Source organism: Eubalaena glacialis, chromosome 9 (genome assembly GCF_028564815.1).
Source record: "Eubalaena glacialis isolate mEubGla1 chromosome 9, mEubGla1.1.hap2.+ XY, whole genome shotgun sequence".
Classification (NCBI taxonomy): domain Eukaryota; kingdom Metazoa; phylum Chordata; class Mammalia; order Artiodactyla; family Balaenidae; genus Eubalaena; species Eubalaena glacialis.
In genome coordinates, this window is record NC_083724.1 from 50,220,552 (window position 1) to 50,242,073 (window position 21,522).

General features: G+C 36.6%; 1 protein-coding gene across 2 annotated transcripts in view; it reads right to left on the minus strand.

The window, feature by feature from the left end:
* Window positions 1-3,273: 3,273 nt before the first annotated feature.
* Window positions 3,274-21,522, minus strand: part of SMC5 (structural maintenance of chromosomes 5) — a 94,202-nt gene continuing 75,953 nt past the window's right edge. Inside the window, exons 18-25 of one of the 2 annotated variants that reach the window (XM_061200355.1) lie at window positions 11,710-11,835; window positions 9,196-9,240; window positions 8,658-8,753; window positions 8,071-8,175; window positions 7,727-7,846; window positions 6,184-6,363; window positions 6,009-6,104; window positions 3,274-4,844 (exon numbers count right to left, since the gene is read on the minus strand). In XM_061200355.1, coding sequence (XP_061056338.1) covers window positions 4,701-4,844; window positions 6,009-6,104; window positions 6,184-6,363; window positions 7,727-7,846; window positions 8,071-8,175; window positions 8,658-8,753; window positions 9,196-9,240; window positions 11,710-11,835 — 912 coding nt within the window. In that variant the 3' untranslated portion in view covers window positions 3,274-4,700. The remainder of the gene's footprint in view (window positions 4,845-6,008; window positions 6,105-6,183; window positions 6,364-7,726; window positions 7,847-8,070; window positions 8,176-8,657; window positions 8,754-9,195; window positions 9,241-11,709; window positions 11,836-21,522) is intronic. The other variant, XM_061200354.1, reaches the window with a different exon arrangement.

A 21,522-nucleotide genomic window follows, 5' to 3' on the forward strand; every position in this document is an offset into this window, starting at 1 on the left:
CCACTCGATGTGTGCCATATTTGAAGCCTGCTTCTCAGGCCAAAGCTCCAGGACAAGTAAAGAGGCCTACTTCACAGAAAGACTGGGGTGAGGGTATACTTCAGTCTGCTCTGTGTGCAGTGTTCTGCCAAGAACCGTCTCTGTGATAGCCACAGTCCTGTGGGGCCCAGGAACACAAGCCCCCCTGGCCATCACAGCCAGGCAATCAAGGGCTGTCTCTTGGGCAGAAGCTGCAAAAAGTGAGGACTGGATATAAAAACCAGGGTACCAGACATGTGTAAAGCTCCCCTCTGGGAGACACTGGCACTCTGGAGCATGGCAATGGGAGAACTTGAAGATAGTACCCCCTCTCCCAGACCTCTGGAAAATATTGACAGCTGCCAGATGTGTGATTAATCAGAAGCCTGTCTCTCACGCTGCAGCCATGATTTTTAATAGGCCCTCTGCACAGACTGAGCTCCTGGGTCTGTTGCCTCTTGCCGTTCTCTGGGGATGGTAGCTATTTAAGAACTCTTTCTCCATTGATTATTGTCCTGTGGGACCCACTGGCATAGGTCCCATGGTTACCAGAGTCAGGTGGTAGAGAGGTGCTTGCTGGCAGCAGCCACAAAAATTGGGGCACCAGATTTTTCTGGTGACACTGATTCTTACAGTCCCATGGGACCAGGAACACAAGCTACCCTGGCCTCCAGAGCTAGGCAATCAAGAGGTGTCCTCCAGGCAGCGGCCAGCAAAATAAGGGCATCAGATGCATGTGAAAGCTCTCACCCGAGAGACACTTGTGCTCTGGAGCATGGCAAAGGGAGAGCATGAAAATAGCACTTGCCAGTCTCTGTCCCCAGAATGTCCTAGCCGGCTCCCAGATGTGTATGTCAAAGTAGATGCCTGCCCTCAGGAAGGCTGATGCTTCAATTCAAGCAGGTGAGCCTTCTTCACTTTATGTCTGGGTGTGATATTTTGCTTCTGAGCTGGGCCCTGGGGTTGGTGAGTTTGAGCACACCAGCCTTTTAAGAGCCATTTTTCAGATCACTACAGTTTGGGTCTTGGGACATAAGCCCCAATGGTTATCAAAATTAGATGGTGGCTTGTCTTCCAGGTGTAGGTCTTAAAAGTTGGGGTGCCTGATGTGGGGTTCAAACCCTTCACTCCTCATCAAGAAGCTCCAGGTTTTGAGTTCTCTTCCAATTTGGGGCCTGCCAAGGGTGGGGTTTATGGTGAGTTTGTGTTCCAGCCTCTCCTACCCTCTTCGATGTGATTTTCTTGCTTGCCTGATGTGTAGTCATCACTCAGCCAGACTTTAGGTTTTTTTTAAGAGGAATTTTCCATATCTAGCTGTAGACTCAGTGTGTCTGTGGGAAAAGGTGAGTTCAAGATCTTCAAGATGGGGTTTGCCATCTTGAACCGGAATCCCCACCCTAAACTAAGTTTCTTGACAGTGGAATCATATGCAGGCTATATTTTTTATTCAAAATACACAGCATAGTGCTTTCCCAGTGATACACGTAAATAAGGACTGACTACATGAATAATGGAATAAATATGCTCAAATATCTGTCAGTGTTGGGAGAAAGGGCATTCATTCATGCTACAGTTACTGAGTGCTTACTATGTACTGATAAGCATTTTTCTATGTCCTGGGGAGGCAGCAATCAACACAAAAAAGTCTCTGTCTTCAGAGAACTCATATTCTAGTGAAGAAGACAGACAAGGAACAAAATACATAATGATAAGTAGTGATAAATGCTATGAAGAAAAACCAGGGTAAGAGCACAGCAGAGCAGCTTAGGGATGCTATTTTAGATGAGGGTAGAGTGGGGAGATATGTAGATATCTTGAAGGCTGTGACAACTGGATTTTTATGAGTGTGATGGAAAACCTACCAAGTCTTTTCTCTGAAAACACTGTCAATAGGCCATAGGGTAATCAGTTATCTCTTTGGGTCTGTGGCAGAGACTCCTGCTTGTCCCCAGTATTCACCCTCCCCCTCTTGAGCAACAGAGTGGCTGAAGTTTAACTAGGTACATAGACACATAAGATGACATATTCAAGGCTCTCTTGCAGGCCATCTAAGGTTTCAACCTAAAAATATTTATACTTGCCTTGTAACTGGTTTCTTTAGATGGTTTAAACCTTTTTTTCTTTTATTTCTTGATTGATTTAGACTAATTTCCTTGCAGGCAGAGAAGGGACTACATTTTCTATCCTTTTGAACATGGACTGCCAAACACTGTTCTGTAAATGGTAGGCATTCAATAGACTTTTCAGCAAATCTGAAAACCAAAATGACTCTTACGAAGGTTCAAAGTATATAAAAACATTTCTCATTTAAAATGACATACACCAAAAGAATATGAAAATATGCTTTTATTACCAACAAAGTAGCATTTCCCACAAAGAGTTTTTTTCCAATTACACACACACACACACACACACAAATAGCAGGACAAAATTACACTGTTTTTTTTCTGCTGCACTGCACAGCTTGCAGGATCTTACTTCCCTGACCAGGGATTGAACCCAGGCCCTCGGTGGTGAAAGCATGGAGTCCTAATCACTGGACCACCAGGGAATTCCCTCAAATTACATTTTTTTACACACTAAAGATTCATACTCCAAAGAAAATAAGCACATGTCCAAAAGACAATTAACTAGAAAGCAGCAAGAAATCTTTCCTTTTACTTACTGCTAAAAACCTTTTAATTTCTCTCCTTAGGCAAATCAATGAAGATTTTGTCATTAAAAATACTTGCTTGTCACCTTAGGGTTTTAAATATTTTATTCATCAAATCAGACTGTTTGTTATTTGAAGTTTTTACAGTTTGTATGTAATTAAAATCAACTTTTACAGAAAATATGTGAAGTTTCAAGTGGCTGAGACTAATGTGCTAGACTTACTATTCTCCACAGCTCAACATTCAATGTAAAACCAAATATTTCTCCACTAGAGAGAGAGAAATGCTTATAAACAAGGTATGGAATAATTACTGGCATATGTAAACTGAAATGTAGTTGACCATTTTATTTTCAAACACGCCTAATCTGCAAACTTCTTTTTCACATTGATAATCATTTTGCAGAAATAAGATGACTGGCACTAACTCAGACAGTAAACAAACTACACCAAGCACATATTAGTAAAGATACTTTGGTGGAAAACGAAGTATTAAACAACAAAAACATTTGGTAACAACATCCATTTACTAATATGTTACCAAGGTTTTCAAGGTTCACATGAGTTGTTTGCACTAGTGAAAATGTTATTTTAAAATATTTTCATAGTATATGCATTAGACTTAGTTTAAGAGGGGAAGGCTCTTTTAAAATTTTTATGAAGAAAAAAATAGCTTTTTAAAGAGAAAATGTCCAAGTAAGAGGTTTATTTTTTGACCTAACAAGAATATAAATTTCAGTGGCTATTTAAGAACATACAAAACCCAAATTGATTGCAATTCTTCAATTTAGTCAAGCTGCCAAGTCAAAAAAATAATTCTGTTATTACCGGCACAGATCCAGTCCATTGTTCAAAGATATGTCCTTGATCTAGTCCGTTATTTTACAATATTTAAAAGAATAGAATTTGTTTTGGCACTGTTAATTAGTATAACTCAGAGATAAACAAATGATGTTCTCATCTAATTCGTTCACGTTGAAAGAACAGTTTAAACTAGATTTTCTAAGATAATGGGGTAGGATCAACACTGTAAGTTTTAGGACCTATATAAGCTTAGATTCTAAAAACATTATGGTTTTAAACAAATCAATGCTTTTCCTCACTCTTTACATAACACTGAGAAATTTCAAATATAAATTGTAGAAACCAGTATATGAAATCTTAAGAAAAATCTTACTAAAAATAATTATGAAAATGCTTTAGAAATTTAAGATGTAAAATACAATTGACTTTAAATTAAAAAAAGGAAAAAACCACCAAAACCCAAAAAACCTCACCCACGTTTTACAGGGTTATTCTTTAAAAACCCTTGGCACTTGATTTTATTCTCTGTCAATCTTTTGGTTGCATTTTTTGCATCATCTAGTGGCCACCTTGTGGCATTTCAAAGAAGTCCTACCATTTTTGAACCCCAGTACTTTTCCCTCCTTTGAGATACCAATATAATTATAGTATCAAGTTTCATAAAACTTTTTTTAAAGGCTCATAAAATTCCATTTCCTAGTGGAGATAAGGTAATCTTTTTAATAGGAAGAAATGAATAGATTTGCCATAAATTATTACTATACATTAGACTAGACATTTCCATATCAAGTTTTAAAAATTAAATATAACACTGGGAGAAACTATGACTTAAGCTGTAGAGTCATCTTTAGACTCTAAAAGTAGTTAAAATTACTTTGCAAGTAAAGCTCAGGGTTACCATGTCAACTAAACTTCTTGTAATTGATAAGCCCTTCCACTGTACCTTTGATTTGAGCAGCAAAAATACTTTTAAAAATGGGGACCCAATGACTTATGGTCAGAGTGCTAAGGACTCAAGAAGACTTAATTTTTACTACCAGATGATGTTCCACAGAAAGAAGTTATTATGGTCTCTCTCTTTTCATGGACCCATTTGTATCTAATATAGGGTTTCCAAAAATAACTGATCTTTTTAGTCTTAATGAATCTCCTAACTTTTATTCAGTTGAGCCACACTTATATACAGGATTTAACAGAAAAGTCCCAAAGTTCTTGCCCTTTACTTTTATTGAGAAGGCTGAGTGAATGTAATACGGCGCCGCCGCCTTTGGAAAGCCTTTAAATTCCATCTGTTTGGTTCTAGCATATGAGGACCATTGTAGACAAATAATACCGTCATCTTTTCATTATAAGGAAGATTTTGCAGGAGCTGTAAGTATTAAAACAAACTGTCATAAAATGCTTTCCGTTAAGAAGCACAACGTTCCAAACTTACATGTGTACAGTCAAGTATTTTATCTGTAATATGAATGAAACTCTTAAGTTCTCAATTCAATACACACCCTGCCTGACTGTGATCCTCATTTGAATTAGCACATCTGAACCATGGCCTAAGGAATCATCAATATGCCTTGGGAGCCCTCTATATTCATAGGCCAAAAGGGATCATACAACTTCTTAGGTTGACCCTGGAAAAGTGTGTCCTCCAGAATTTTCCTAGGATACTTTCACTCTTTTATCCACAAAACACTTCTCAAGCAACTTCTATGGTGAGGCACTGTGATAGACTGGTAGCCTGAAAAGTGTATATAACAGGGAGGCTTGGTTTATAGGCCAACATGTTTGGTAAACAATAGGGAATTAACAGATCTAGCTACTCCACAGGGTATCTGCTGGAAAAGGAAGACAGATTATACTATTCAGTAAAAAACTGAATTTAAGATAGGATTTCCAACGAAATTTTTCATTGAACACTTTAGTTAAAAAAAAAAAAATCTGATTACATTAATAAATACATCTTTGATTACTGTACATCAGTTTTATAATTGACCCACAAAAGAAAATTTCCCATTGTAATGGTCCTAGCTTATGGAAAATTCTCTGTGAAGATAATTCTTTTTTTTTTTTTTTTCCAAAGTTAATATGTGAACAGAAGATCATGGGGTACTTAGGACTGCCTCTGGGCCAAGTCAGTGGCAGTGGTGAATTAAAAAAGGGCAGAGCACACCACCAAAACAGACCTTTCTGGGAAAACGAGAAGGACCAGCATTCTAGGGTTTATATTCTCCTGTCATTTTTTAGTGCTGAAAGAGGAGCTTCTTTAGAGGAAGAGTAAGTGCCAAAAGCATGGAGGAAGTCTCAGTTCTAGAACATAATGCTATGCCTCCTACGTTTCTGCCTCTGATAACAAGGTTTCTGATTAAGTATGTCACTGGAACTTGTCCCCTTTAATAATATAAATATTACTATAATCTTTTTAGTTCTATTTTGGGAGTGTTCCTGCTCATATTTACATATTGGGCCAAAATCTGCTACATGTTTTAGCCATGAGGGACTTCTGAGTATGAGTATTTTTAGGTTACTTATTACCTACCTTTGGTGTAATAAAGAAGTACTGAGATGTGTTTTCTTTACAAGCAGTATTTACAACCATTTCAAACACTCTCCGTTCATTGATTGGGTCCATTCCCTAAACAATGACAATAATAATGATTAGATTTAAATCTATTACAAGATACAGTGAAACCCAATAAAAGAATAAGCTATACCTGATTGATTTCATCAACTACTCTGAATGGACATCTATTAAGCTCCTGAAGTGCCATCAAGTATAACATGGTAGAAACACTTCTTTCACCTCCACTTTGATGATGAGGAGTTAATTCATGTAGTTGAGTGCTACTGCGAAATTTGACTCTAATTCGAATTCCATATTTATCATAGTCTTCCTATAAAACATTTAAAAAGTTGATGAAAGGTGAGAGTTTTCTCTGGCAATTTCATACAATTTTCTGAAAATAGACTGAATAAATCAATTGTAAGAGTAAAGAACTTAAAACCTCATGATATTAGTTTTATCTAAATAGATCCTTGGAGACCTCTAGAGCTTGCAGAGAGTAAGTGGTTCTAATATTTTGTTTCAGTTTATTTATAAAATACGGTTTTAAACCATTCTGCTTTATAGAATGGTTCTGAGGATTAAACAAGATAAACCTAGACGTGCTTGGCACAGTGTCTGGTACATAGAAAGTATATTATAAATTATATTTGTTAGAACACATCCCTTCCTTCTAACAAGCCCACACTATGTAGATGACAAATCTCATGGCAGGTCTAACATCTTACTAAAACTTGAAGTGAAATGATGTTTGCTATCCTTATGTCTCACACTAAGCAGATAAAGGAGTCATGGGGCAAAGTTCATAAGGGAAAATAAAGGTGCTACCTTGCTTTATAAGGGAAAAATTTCAACATTTACAAAATTAGAACCCTAAAATAAGCTTAATGTATCTACCGTCAACTAGTCTCAACTATGATCAATACATGACCAATCTTGTTTCATCTATAACTCCACCCACTCCTCTTTCCCAATTATTTTGAAGCACATCCCAGTTCATCTCTTTACACATTTTTTTAATATATATATATTTTTTGATGTGGACCATTTTTGAAGTCTTTATTGAGTCTGTTACAATATTGCTTCTATTCTATGTTTTGGCTTTTTGGCCGAGAGGCATGTGGGATCTTAGCTCCCCGACCAGGGACTGAACCCACACCCCCTGCACTGGAAGGCGAAGTCTTAACCACTGGACTGCCAGGGAAGTCCCTCTTTACACATTTCTTAATAGAAATCTTATTTTACCCACAACTGCAATGCATGAACGTATAGCTCAAGAAATTAGTACCAAATTTCTAAATATTTTTATTCTTGTGAACTCAAATTTTTGATCAAAAGGAAACCACTGATACTATACTATATTTCAGTTATGTTTGCCAATTTGTTTATGACTCTTCAAACTTGAGTAGTAGATTCAAAAAGCAATGCATTTGCTTACCACACCTGAATAACCATTACGTAGACTGGCTATGAAAAGACTTTGTAAGGTATTAGTGACTAATCTCAAATGTCACCAAAAAAAAAAAAAAAGTGAGCCTGATGGAATCCCATATATGGTCTTTTCCTTCCTTTGGACAATTTTTTTGTAAGCAAAATTTTCACAGATATAACTTTAGAGTAAATAAGCAATTTACATGTACTTCTAGCATATAATTAAAATTACTTGCCAGGAAACATTTCAAATGCAATTTTACCTCATTTTCTGTATGGAGATCAATTTCACCAGCACACTGCATGGAACTAAAAAAATTGCTAAATTTTTCATTAATTTTTTCTACCAGCTCTTTTAAAGGATTCAGCCACCTTTCTTTTACCTGCAAGTAAAGGCAATATAAAAACACAATTTAAAAGAAGTGTTATTGCATTGATACAAAACTTTATATAAAACAAATTTAATATCAATATCAATCTGGTCATCAATCAAGCGTAGAACATACGCTTCTAAGAAAAAAGCAATGTATCATTTCATTTTGCATTATTCTACATTCCCATATGATTAATGTGGTAAGCACATGAGAAAAAGAAAACGGTTGATTACCTGTGAAATGTTTTCCCTATATTTATCCAGTTCAACTTTCTTTATCTTTAGTTCCTCAGTTAATTGCTCTATTTCTTCTTCTCTTTTTGTGTACTCCTCAACAACCTGGCAGAAAAAAAAATCTTTAAGATTAATCTACCAAAGGATAAAATTATAGAAAATTTTGCATCAATTAAAACACTAACTGAAAATGCCACTTTTGTTGCATTGTTTGTATGCAGTTAATTTATGTTCTTTGTAACATACTGAAAATGCCATTTTTTTATCCTTGAAAAAATAGACATTGCAGTATTTCAGGTTAGCCCAAGTATTCTTTTTATAAAGAAAAGGCACAGAACACTGTGTTCCTTAGGAAGAATCTATTTAAAATTCTAATAGATTCAGAATCTGGCATTTAAAAGCACATTGTTCCTGCTGTCTAGCTTATTATTACCAAGAGCTCCAGTACAGAGTGGGAGGCAAGTACTGGAGGGAACTGTGTGTGTGTGTGTGTGTGCATGTGTGCGTGTGTGCGCGCATGCGTTTGTGTTTGGGGGAGGGTGTGGTGACGGTGGTGGCTGCAGTGGGCATTAGGGAAAGAGGCATACTGTAGGATTCAGTCCTGTGAAGCAAGAAGCTCTTGATCTTTCTTCAGTTAATAAAGCATCAATTTCATCCAAGGTGTTTGGAAGATCTTGGAAAGCCTAAAGAAGAAAAAAATTGTCCATTATTATATATAGTACAGTGAAAATAGTTCAATTCAAATAGTTAAAAGAAAAATATTCTGCTAAGTATCTACTATGTGTTGAACAGCATGCTAGCACACAATAAGGAATCAAAGGAATTATAAACACGGCTTTTTGCTTTCAAAAAGCTTATACTTTAAAAGAAAACAAAATGTATATACTTAATAACATGGACTAACACCTTAAGGCAATGTATTGATGTTGAGTATTAAAATAAGCAGTACATATCATACAGGTTATGGAATTCAGAGAAAGGAAGTATCAGTTCATGCTACAGGAGCTACAAGAGAGTAAGAGAATTCAGGCCCAGATTCCATCTCTGGGCCTTAAAGCAAATGGCTAGGGAAAAGTAAGGCAGAGGGGAGACAGGAGCTTGGAAAAAAGAATGAGCACTGCATACCATGGGGGGTGAGGAGTTGTGTCCATTTGGAATGGTGGGTACTTGCTGAATTGGTAGAATGGGTCCAGAATATGTGGGGCATTGAAAGAGAGCAAGAAGTTAGAACTTTATACTGTACTTGTGAAGAACTACAAAAGCATCCTAAGAATCCAATTACTTTGACAGTAGAATTTCACCACAGTACTATCTTCTGAGACCATGCCACAGAGACAAATCAGAAGAGATACTTTACTGTGGGGCGAGGCAAAGCAGTACATTGTTTTTCCACCACAACCTGCAAAAGTTTATGTACTACAATGTACAAAATGAATATTGAAACCTTGAAAAAGATCCTAACAAACACACTGCATTAATCTAATATCTTAACCTGTCTTTTTTTCCTTAACCTTTTGGAAAGCAGTTCAACTTCTATAGGCCTTCAGATATTTGTTAAGTATATTTTGCTGAATCTGACCTGTCCATTGAGATTTGAACTCATGTGCCAAACACTTGGTATCCTCATTTGACTCTTTAATAGACAAATTTAAGATGGTGAAACACAAATCTTCAACTTCCTCACCTTCCCCACCAACTTGAGCAAACTGATTTGTCCTTCAATCTTTTCCATCTCAGTAAATGACCAAATTTAGGGGTTCTCTCTCTTACCCTTCAACTCAAATCCATTAGCAAGTCCTGCTGGTTCTGTCATTAAAAGATGCCTCAAGCCTGTAAACTGCTCTGTCTCTAATGCTTCCACCCTAATCCATGCCACGAAAATCTCTTGCCTGGTCCAAAGCAATAATCTTCTAAATGGTCTTCTCGCTTCCATTCTGGTGTCCCTACTTTATTCTCCATATAGCAGTTGCGGTGCTCTTTTACAAACTGAAGTTGTCCTCCCTCTATAACTCTTCTGTTTAAAATTCTCCAGTGGATTCCATCTCAAAATAGAGCCCAAATTCCTTCTATGGTCTATAAGGCCCTACAGGATCTGGCTTCTGCCCTCCTTTCTGCTTGGATTATAAATTGTAGCCCCACTGAGATTCTTTCTATTCTGAAACAGGCAATGCATACTTCTGCCTCAGGAGCTTTGTATGAGCTGTTTCCTCTGCCTGGAATGCTTTTCCCTCAAACCTTCACTTGACTGATTTCTTCTCTTCATTCAGGACTCATCTAAAATAGTATCTTCTCAAAGGAGCCTTCCCTGACACTCTAGCCTCTTACCTTGTTTTATTCTTCTTCTTAGTACCTCTTGCTATCCCCGACATAATCTGTGTGCTTTTTGATTTGTCTTCCCCACCCTCCAGACTAGAATATAAATTTCAAGAGAGAAGGAAGTATGTGTATTTTGTTCAGTACATGATATATAGAAGGTAATCAATACATTTTTAATGAACACATGAACTATGTTCTAATCTTGTTTCTTTCAAAAACAGTACCATGTATCAAGGATAGAATCATGCTACTTTCTGAAAGAAAAAATTAGTACAGATATTGTACTAATATTATTTTATAACACAGTGTGTTCTGGAGAAGTTTTATTTTTAGAAACAATAGCCCCTCAATTGTCTTACAAATATCTACTAAATTCCTACTATGTAGCCAAACAGATCCATTCTCCCTAGTTTCTGGGTCTGATAGCATAAAGCACAATCTTTGAGGATATGAAAATTATAATCCAATTAAGTTTTATTTCCAGTTCTATTTATATCTTTAGCAGACATTTCATTATCTACTGAAATAGGTAACATTTGAAATTAAAAATTAAAAAAGCCACACAAATACCAGATATTTAAAATTTTATTTCTAATTTTACTTTGACATTATTCTGAGAGAGTAGGTATGTAGGCAAGGTATTATTCCTACCTGTCAGATAAAGCTTTGGGTCACAGGGCTACCTAATTAATGGTGGAACTTGGAAGAAAGGGCAGCATCTTCTCATTTTACTAACTGAATGACATGTCAGAATATAAAATACGCATAATGTAAAGAAAGAAAGGCTCTTTTTTCCCTTTCCTTAGCAACAGATGTCAGCCATAAAGATTCAGCTCCCACTCAACCGTAAATAAACACCCTAATTTCCAGGAAAACATTTTCATTTTGCCTTCGTTTGTCTAAATATCACCTCTATTTACTGTTCCTTATGTATCAATTACTGGTACTATGTTTCCATGAAAAGCTATAACCCATCTCCTGACCCTACCTCTCAAAAGGGTGCTTGGGGAAAGAAGCGTTTTACTGGAAGAATGAATGTTATGGTATTAATAATTTTGCAAAATAACACCCATGTTTTAATAACTTTAGTACGAAGCAATAAGACTGGTGTCCAAGTCTGAGTATAGTGAAGAAAATTCGTTGAGCAAAATTACTTTACATACATACTCAGTTTAAAAATGGTGGCAGGGGGGTAGGGGGGATCTCATATTTTATGGCACATTGTGTTTTTCATGGCCCAGTACAATGCCTAACACACTTTAAGCTTAAAAATAACTGTCTTAAATATGTTAGCTTGTAGCGTTATATACTTTTTATACTTACTGTCTGATATTCTTGAGGAACGGTCTGCTCTGCACCCAGGTTACATACTTGCCTGGCTCTCTTCATAAGTTCCTTGCATTTCTGCAATAATCTCTGTCTACTTTCATCCAACTCGATGAAATGTTGCTAATACAAGAAAAAGAAATATTTTGAAAATTTGTATGTTACTGTTAAATCAGAGGGCTATTTTATTAAACCACCACATTATATCAAATATATTATTGAATTTTGATTGTGATAAGCAAATCATCTGAAAACATATCTCAAACCATGACTGATTTTATTGTAAAGGTTAAATTTGAACATAAACTTCAAAATATATCGGGACATTAATAATATGGCATTTCTTGACTCCATAAGAGCTCTGAAATTTAAACTTAACTGCCTTTTTCTGAAAGTTTAATTTAGCTATGTATAATTATACTCTAATAAAATTTGATATATACAGTATGTAGGCTTCATATCCAAACACTCAGCATTCAAATGTAAGCAGAACCTTTAAATAATGTTTGATAGTTTCCCAAGCGCCTTTCATGTAGCTATCATTTATTCATGGACCCATTCATTCCTTCACCAAATAATTACTGAGAACCTATCAAATGTCAGTATTTTATTATGCACTGAGCATAGAAAGGTGAATAAGAAGAAAGATACACAAAGTCATTACCACACAAGAAACAGCTACTATTTACTGAAAGCTTATGTGCTAGGTGCTTCACACACATTCCCTTATTTCTCACAGCACTGTACAGTATTATCACCACCCCCATTTTGCACATTAAAAAAGAAAGAGGAATTACGCAAGGAGAGTATGTGTGTGGTGCGGGCAAGGGATGGAGGAAGGTCAGAGCGGCCACAGAAGCTATGACAAGTGAATGATCTTAAAGGACAAATAAGAAATTACTAAAGAGGAAGCAGCAGAAGGCATTCCCAGGATAGGTGATTTAAAACATACAGGCCATGGAAGCCTCCAGGGCCTGCTTATTTAGGGAACAATAAATTCAACGTGGCTGGAGGAGAGGTAAGGATGTAAAAGATGAGAGTGGCAAGGTGGGCAAGAGCCAGGTGGCAAAAGTTTCATGTGTAACAAGAAGGGCATCGTGGAGGACATGGAAGCAACCTAAGTGTCCATCGACAGATGAATGGATAAAGAAGATGTGGCACATATATACAATGGAATATTAGCCATTAAAAAGAAACGAAATTGAGTTATTTGTAGTGAGGTGGATGGACCTAGAGACTGTCATACAGAGTGAAGAAAGAGAAAAACAAATACCGTATGCTAACAAATATATATGGAATCTAAAAAAAAAAAAAAAAAGGTTCTGAAGATCCTAGGGGCAGGACAGGAATAAAGACACAGATGTAGAGAATGGACTTGAGGACACGGGGAGGGGGAAGGGTAAGCTGGGACGAAGTGAGAGAGTGGCATGGACATATATACACTACCAAACGTAAAACAGATAGCTAGTGGGAAGCAGCCCCATATCACAGGGAGATCAGCTCAGTGCTTTGTGACCACCTAGAGGGGTGGGATAGGGAGGGTGGGAGGGAGATGCAAGAGGGAGGAGATATGGGGATATATGTGTATGTATAGCTGATTCACTTTGCTATAAGGCAGAAACTAACACACCATTGTAAAGCAATTATACTCCAATGAAGATGTTAAAAAAAAAAAAGAAAAAGAAAAAAAACAAAGGGCATCATGGGATGCCTTCTGTGTGCCAACCATGGTTATCACCCCCATCCTATACGGTAATTAATATAATCCTCATTACCATCTTAAAGAAATGTATTACCTCCTTTTTTATATGTGCTTCTGAGATATTAACATGGAAATAGCAAATGATTAGGTTCCTGAAAAAGAAAACAGGTCTTAGCTTGCTCTTTCCATCAAACTTTGGTCTGCACAAAAAGTACCAGGGCAGGTGTGAGGTGGAGGGAAGATTTGTTAAACAGTATTGATGTCCCAGCCACAAGCCAGATCTATTTAATTAAGACCTCTGGGGCCAAGGCCTGGACATTTGTTATTATTAATAAAGTCCTGAGGTAGTTTTTATGTACACAAGTTTGACAGCAAAGAAAGTAAACTAAGACAAAAGTTATAAAAAGTAAAAGTATATATATACTGGACTGATCTGAAAATGCAAGCAAGCCTTTATACTGATCAGTTAGTATCAATATAAAGTTTCCTTTAATGGATTCCTTGGCCCCTACACACCAAGAGAAATAAAAGAAAATTAAAGACTCCCAGTCACCCTTACTCTGCTCTCTAGAGCCTATTATACTCAGGCAAATGCAAAACATGGGACAGCTAGACAGAACTAAACACTCCTAAAGTCTTCTCTTCCTGCTTCCTATTCCTCTGGATCTTGCTAAAATGAAGTATTAGAACATTATGGGAAAGAAATATTCCCAAGCTGAATATCTGGGGCTCTGGGCTTAGGACAAAAGCTCATTCAATAGTTTCCTTCTGTTTGGTGGCATATGTCTAATAAAATCTTTATCAGAGGGCTTCCCTGGTGGTGCAGTGGTTAAGAATCTGCCTGCCGATGCAGGGGACACGGGTTCAAGCCCTGGTCCGGGAAGATCCCACATGCCGCAGAGCAACTAAGCCCATGCACCACAACTACAGAGCCTGTGCTCTAGAGCCCGCGAGCCACAACTACTGAGCCTGCAAGCCACAACTACTGAAGCCCTTGCACCTAGAGCCCGTGCTTCGCAACAAGAGAAGCCACCACAATGAGAAGCCCGTGCACCACAACAAAGAGTAGCCCCCGCTCACCGCAACGAGAGAAAAGCCTGCGTGCAGCAATGAAGACCCAATGCAGCCAAAAATTAAAAAAGAAAAAAAAAATCAGAGAAAATGTTTCTATACATACATGTTTGTGACAATCTTCACATAGCACCTATTCTTCCCCCACCCCATAATTCTTACTGAGTTTTTCTGCGGGGGTGGGGTGCAGAAAGAGTCCAATTATATAAGATAACACTGTAAATTCAGGCCAGTGAAAAGGGCTTATTTACATTTCTTCATAGAATCTAGCCTTTAACAGTTAAAAGGCCATAGAAATAGTTCATCTGTGTAAAACATAAGGGGAGAAAATGGCGAACTTACAAAATATCCCCCACCAACATCTCAGAAAAGATTACTCTGTAGGTACGTACCCTGAAAGAAATGAATAAGTATTATCTTTTCTCTGAAAGTCTTTTGATAAAGTTCAATTGTTATGAAAGTTGTACAGAAATACCTTGACACTGAACAAGAAAAACCTTCTCTAAGAGGGCCCTCTAGTGGAAAAAATCAGACTGTTCACAGAATTTCTTACTAAATATATGTTGCACAGAAACTTAACACAGTAAGTATTCTACTTAATTTATTAAAATAAGAGTGAAACAAAATGAAAGCCATTTTGGTGTGAAAGGAATTAAACTACGTTCTAGGTAGCATAAACTTTTACTTAAAAACTGGTTGTAGATCAAAACATTTCTTCCTCAATTTTCCTTTCATATAAATATAAGAATCAAACTTCATTCCAATTTAATTGATTTCAAATTCAAATGTTAACCATAAGTTTTCGTTCATGTTGGACTGCATATATCTTTTAGAAATATGAAAAGTATTTAATCTTTTTTTTTAAGCAGCTTAAAATTTTAACGTCGAGTTTGAAGTTTAGAAATCAGTGGTCTTCACTGACGTTTTAATATACAAGCTTACAAATTCTATTTCAATCAATCTAATAGTAAACAGTGAAGCAGTGACAATAATACTATTTACTTGGGAAAGGATTTTTTCCCGCCAAATACATATATATCATTTAAATTGGAAAAAAAAAAAGTCTCCTCTGAAGTTCAGTTTTTTGTGGGAGAGTAGTAAGCAGGCAGGCAGAGGAAAGAACATTAGATGAAAGCACAGAATTTCTAAATTTAGTATTAGGATAAATAAATTTAACAACTTCCAATTCCTGATGTAAATTTATACTTCTTAAGGAAATATGGGCTTCATGCTAGGCACACACTAAGCATCATGATGTATATTATTAAATTTACTCTCACAAATATTCCTGCAAGTTAGGTATCACAATACCTATGGCTGAAGACAATAGGCTTGGAGTGGTTAGGAACGCTGCCCAAAGTAAAAAACCAAGTAACATGTACATCCATCTGTCCACCTCTGTATCTGGATTCATGTACAGTCAGCTTATTAACTTGTCGCAAAAATATTCCAGAAGGTAATGACATACCTCTGGAGATGTTTTATGGGTCTGGAACCCTTTTCCCCTATTTGCCTTCCAATAATTTGAGGAAGTTTCAAACTCAGTGGTGGGTAGTTATCCCTAAGTTCCTTCACGAATACAATCCCTACTGAATTTTTGTGTCAGTCTTCTTTTGTGAACTTGTTTTCATGATCAGGGTAGAAGACAAACCCTGAAGTGGCAGTAATGGTTCCGTAGTACAACCTGCAGTGTGTCCAAAGGAGGAGGGGAAGGAGGGAGGGAAGGAAGGAAGGAAATGATTTCTTTTTGTTTCAAATGCAGTAGGACAGCAGAAGAATAGGTAAGAGCAAATATGGGTAAGTGACAGCAAACATGAGAAGGAAAAAGAGCAAATGAAAGAGAAAATGAACTACCATACACTTACTCTTCTCTGTATCTTTTACTCACCATTCTTGACTGTTTAAAATGTGTGGTTGGTGACTATGATCAGTCAGTAACAAAACTTACCAAAACATAGTGTAAGAAATAAAAGAACCTTACAAAAGGGTTGGTAAGACAATTATGAATAAAAAGCATTTAATAACTTTCAGATCAACATATAAAAAAGGGAAACCATGCTGCAAAATATTGTTGAGGAAATACAAAATAAAGCCGGGGGTAGTATCAAGTAAGATTAGTATGGAAAAACCTGACAAGATGTGTGTGTGAGTATGGTAAGAGGCTGAGGACTGAGTGGGTATTATTTCCAGGTAACAAAATCTAGAGTGACACGCAGCTAATCAGATTATTTCTCTAGACAGTGTAATGTGGCCATCTTTGTAAAAAATTAGTGACTCAAAGATTGAAAACAAAACCTCCTCACAAGAACTTTCCTACTCTCCAGAGTAGTCAGCTCAACTCACAATATTACTATTTCTGCTACTACTAACAAAATGGATGAGTCACAGTTTGCACCTAATCTTAGTACATCTACGTGAACTAAGGCTGCTGAAGAGTATCTCTAACCATGTCAACAGCGGCTGAAGTCTGGGAGAGGGCTTACTCCAAAGTTAACATGATTTTGTGATACTTCTGTAACACGACACCCATAATTTTCTTAAGTTCTCATTGACACTTAATTCAAAAACAAAACTTCAGGCAGCAGGATCAAATACTGTCTCGTGTGACTGGATGGAAAGCTCCATATATCTGCATAAGGGGTCAATTCCTTCATGAAATCTCTTCTATAACACCATACTCAACAACCAGGTTCACAGGCTCAATCAATGAAGAAACTTCGGCATGGGCTCTATCATTATTTACCAAGAGAACACACGGTCTGCAGATGACTTCCCTTATGCTTCCACAAAGTATGATGAGCTCTCCGGATGTTGGAAACTTGTTCCACATCCAGCACCTCCCCCCACCCCCACCCCCACCCAAGTTTCTTTGCCGGATCTCTTCTACATGTTCAGAGTGACTACTGCTACACCCGCTGCCTTCCTGTCTTCCTCCACACCTTTTCTTTAGGTGGCGTAGGGAGAGGGAAGGAACTTTCCCATCTTCCAACCCTCCGGTTTTTGCTCAAAGTGAACTATCCAACCCTAGGATATGGAACCTGACCTTCAGCTCCTTTTGGCTAGGTGTGTTCGTGCTTGCGTACTTTAAGATGCTTACCTGCTAGCAAAATTCTTGTTTTTTTCCCATTTCTTCTAGCCATAAACTTTTTCAAGAAGCCAGAGAGTTTGAAGAAGCTGGCTTCAGAATAATGAAGCTGTTCTTCTACTCTGATTTAATCTTTCCATTCATCTATGCAATCCTATGGCTACCCAGCCTCTAAAGACTCTTTCCACTGAAAGATACTACTGTAGTTCACTTTTATACAACACGTTTGTTTCTGGTAAGTGTAAAGTGAATCATGTACAGACCACTGCCAGAAAGGAGTATATTCTAGCAAAGTAGAAGAACGGATAGGAAAGGGTACAAGGGGACTCTGAATACATGAACAGTCTTAAAAACCTGCAACAAATATGGTGAAGTGTTACATCTGTTAAAAGGGACAGTGGACACATGGATGTTATATTACTCTTTTTACTCTTGTATATAAAATTTCATACTTGAAAAAAGACTTCAGTGAAACAAGTGATAAAATCCTGTTTTTTCCTTAAATTTTTCAGTTCTGAAGTATAACTAATGAATAAATAACCTGCACATATATAAAGTGTACAACTTGATGAATTTTGACAAATATGTACATCAGTGAAACCATCACCACCAATAATGAACATATCTATTGCCTTCAACAACTGTGTATTCCCTCTGTAATCCATCCCACTGTACCCTTTGCAGGCAACCACTGATTTATTTCAGTCACTAAGCATTCTACATTTTGTAGAATTTCTTATTTTTTAGCTATTACAAAGAAAGTTGCTACACATTTGTGTACCAGTCTTTCATGGACGTATGCTTTTATTTCTCTTGGGTAAATACTGGGAGAGGAATGGCTGGATCACACGGCAGGTATATGTTTAGTATTTAAGAATCTCTCAAATGGTCTTCCAAAGTGGTTATTCACTTTAAATCTCTACTAGAAATGTATGCAAGTTCCAGATGCTCCACACCCTCACCAGCACTTTGGTTTGGTCAGTCTTAAAATTTTAAATCATTCCAGTAGGTCTGTGGTGATAGCTCATTATGGCTTTAATTCACATTTCCCTACTGACTAATAAGGTTGGGCACCTATTCATGTGCTCATTTGCTCTCTGTATACTTTAGTGAAGAATATGTTTAAATCTTTGGCCTGTTTTTTTGACTGAATTGTCTTCCTTATATTGATGATTGTTAAGAGTTCTTTTTATACTATCTATCGGGGGTCAGCAAACTTTTTCTATACAGAGCCACTAAGTAAATATTTTAGGTTTTGAGGGCCACATACAGTCTGTCACATATTCTTCTTTTTTTGGGTGGAGGCTTTTAAAAATGCAACAACTATTCTTAGCTAGCAGGGACTTTACATAAACAGACCTTAGGCTAGATTTGGCCCAGAGTAAGAGCCCTTCATCTAAATACAAGTCCTCTGTCAGATGTATGTTTTGCAAATACATTTCCCCAGTGTGTAGCCTGCCTTTTCTTAATAGTGTCTACTGAAAAATTTTTAATTTTGAGGAAGTACAACTTCTGATTTCTTTCCCTTTATAATTCATGCTTTTAGTGTTCTATTTATTCTATTTTGTCAAAACTAAGATCACTAAGATTTTCTCTTATGTTTTCTTCAAGAAGTTTTATAGCTTTAGTTCTTACATTTAAGTCTATGATCCATTATGGTATGAGGTAAGGGTTGTGGTTCATTTTTTTGTATGTGACTATTCAACTGTCCCAGCACTATTTGTTAAACTATTCTTTCTACATTAAATTTTCTCAGTATCTTTGCCAAAAAACAACTGACTGTATATATGTGTATCTATTTCTGGATTCTCTGTTCCACTGATCCATATGTCTATTTGTACACCAATATAATGGTGTCTTCATTACTGTAGCTTTGTAGTAAGTCTTAAAATTAGGTAGTTTCTGTCATACAATTTGTTGTTTTTCAAAGTTCTTCTAAGCCCACTGCATGCTAGAATAAGCTTGTCAACTTCCAAAAACTAAAACCCTTCCAAAAACCCTGCTAGGAATTTTACTGAATCTACAGATTTGGAGGAGCACTGACATTCTAACAAATCTTGAATCATGAACACAATCAATTCCGTTTACTTTTATAGTTTTTAGTGTATAGGTTATATATATATATATATATATATATATATAGGGCTGGCCAAAAAGTTCGTTCGGGTTTTTGTAACAGCTTACAACTAAACCCGAACGAACTTTTTGGCCAACCCAATATATATACATCCCTACGTACTTAATATTTTTGATGCTATTGTACACAGTATTTTTAAATTTCAGTTTCAAATTGTTCATTGCTAACAGACGGAACCATAACTGATTTCTACATATTGAACTTGTATCCTGCAACCTTGCTAAATTCAACTAGAAGCATTTCTGTACATTCCTTAATATTTTCCACAGAAATGATCATATTTGTCTGAAATAGGCAAGTTTCTTCTCCCTTTTCAATATGTAAGCCTTCTCTTTTTCTTGCCTTATTGCACTGGCTAGAACCTCCAGCACAATGTGAAATAAAATTGGCGAGAGTGAGCATTTTCCTTGTTTCCACCACTGAGTATGATATGAGCTATTGGTTTTTGGTAGATGCCCTTTGTCAGGAGGATGAAGTTTCCTTCTATTTCTAGATGCAGAAAGTTTTTATCATACAAGGATACTGGATTTTGTCAAATATTTTTTCTGCATATATTGGGATGAGATGATACGGTTTTTCTCTAGTTAATGTGGTGAATTTACACTTACGAATTTCCACATGTTAAATCAACCTTGTATTTCTGGGATAAACTCATTTGGTTAGGATATACTACTCTTATATTTGATTTGCTAACATTTTATTAAGAATTTCTTCATCTATGTTCATGAGAGATATTGGTCTGTAGTTTTCTTTTGTCTGGTTTTGATATCGAAGGCTGGCCTCATATAATGGGTCAAGTATTCCTTTCCTTTTCACCTTTTCTAGACTTTAGGTAGAACTGATATTAATTCTTTTAAATGCTTGGTAGAATTCACCAGTGAAGCCTCTGGGCCTGTAGTTTTCTTTATGGGAAGGCTTTTAACTACAAATATGATTTCTTTAAGTAACTATAGGGCTATTCTAATTAGCTCCTTCTTCAGTGATCTTTGATAGCTTGTATCTTTTAAGAAATTTGTTCATTTCAATGAACAAATCCTTTTAATGTCTGTAGGATTTGTACTGTTATGCTCTCTCCTATTAAATTCCTCTTCCTTACATCGTGGCCTAGAAACTCTCCAGGCAATAAGCTAAGGCAATTGTAGAGCTCACCTGGTTCTGTTTTCCCTTCTCTTAGGGAATCACTGTCCTGTGCTGCCTGTTATTCAATGTCTGAAAATCTTTGTTTTATATACTTTGTCCCATCTTTTAGTGGTTTAAAATAAGAGCGTAAACTGAGCCCCTGTTTCATGATGGCCAAGAATGGAAACATTTACTTTTTATTATGGGAAATGTGGAAATATATGAAACAGGAGAGAGAACAGTATAATAAACCTCTATGTATCTACCATCCAGCTTCTTCAAAAATTCTCAACTCATGACCATCATAGTTTCATCTACACTCCCTCCCCACACGGCCCCCTCCCTGGATTATTATGAAGCAATTCCAAACATTATTTTCTTTGTAAATATTACAGCAATGTATTTCTAAAAGATAAAAAAATCCATAACCACACTATCAAACTTAAAAAATACTACCGGTAAACTCTAATATTATCAAATATTGAGTCAATATTCAAAATTCCATTTCTTAGAACTTCTTTTTTAAGTAGTTGCTTTGTTCCAATCAGGATCAAAATAATGTCCACACATAGTATTTGGTTAGTACGTTTTTTAAGTCCCTTTTAGCTTATACATTTCCTCTCCTCTTTTTATCTTAGTTACAGTACTGCACTGCCCAATAAAGTAAGGCACAAGTCATATGTGACTAGAGTTCTG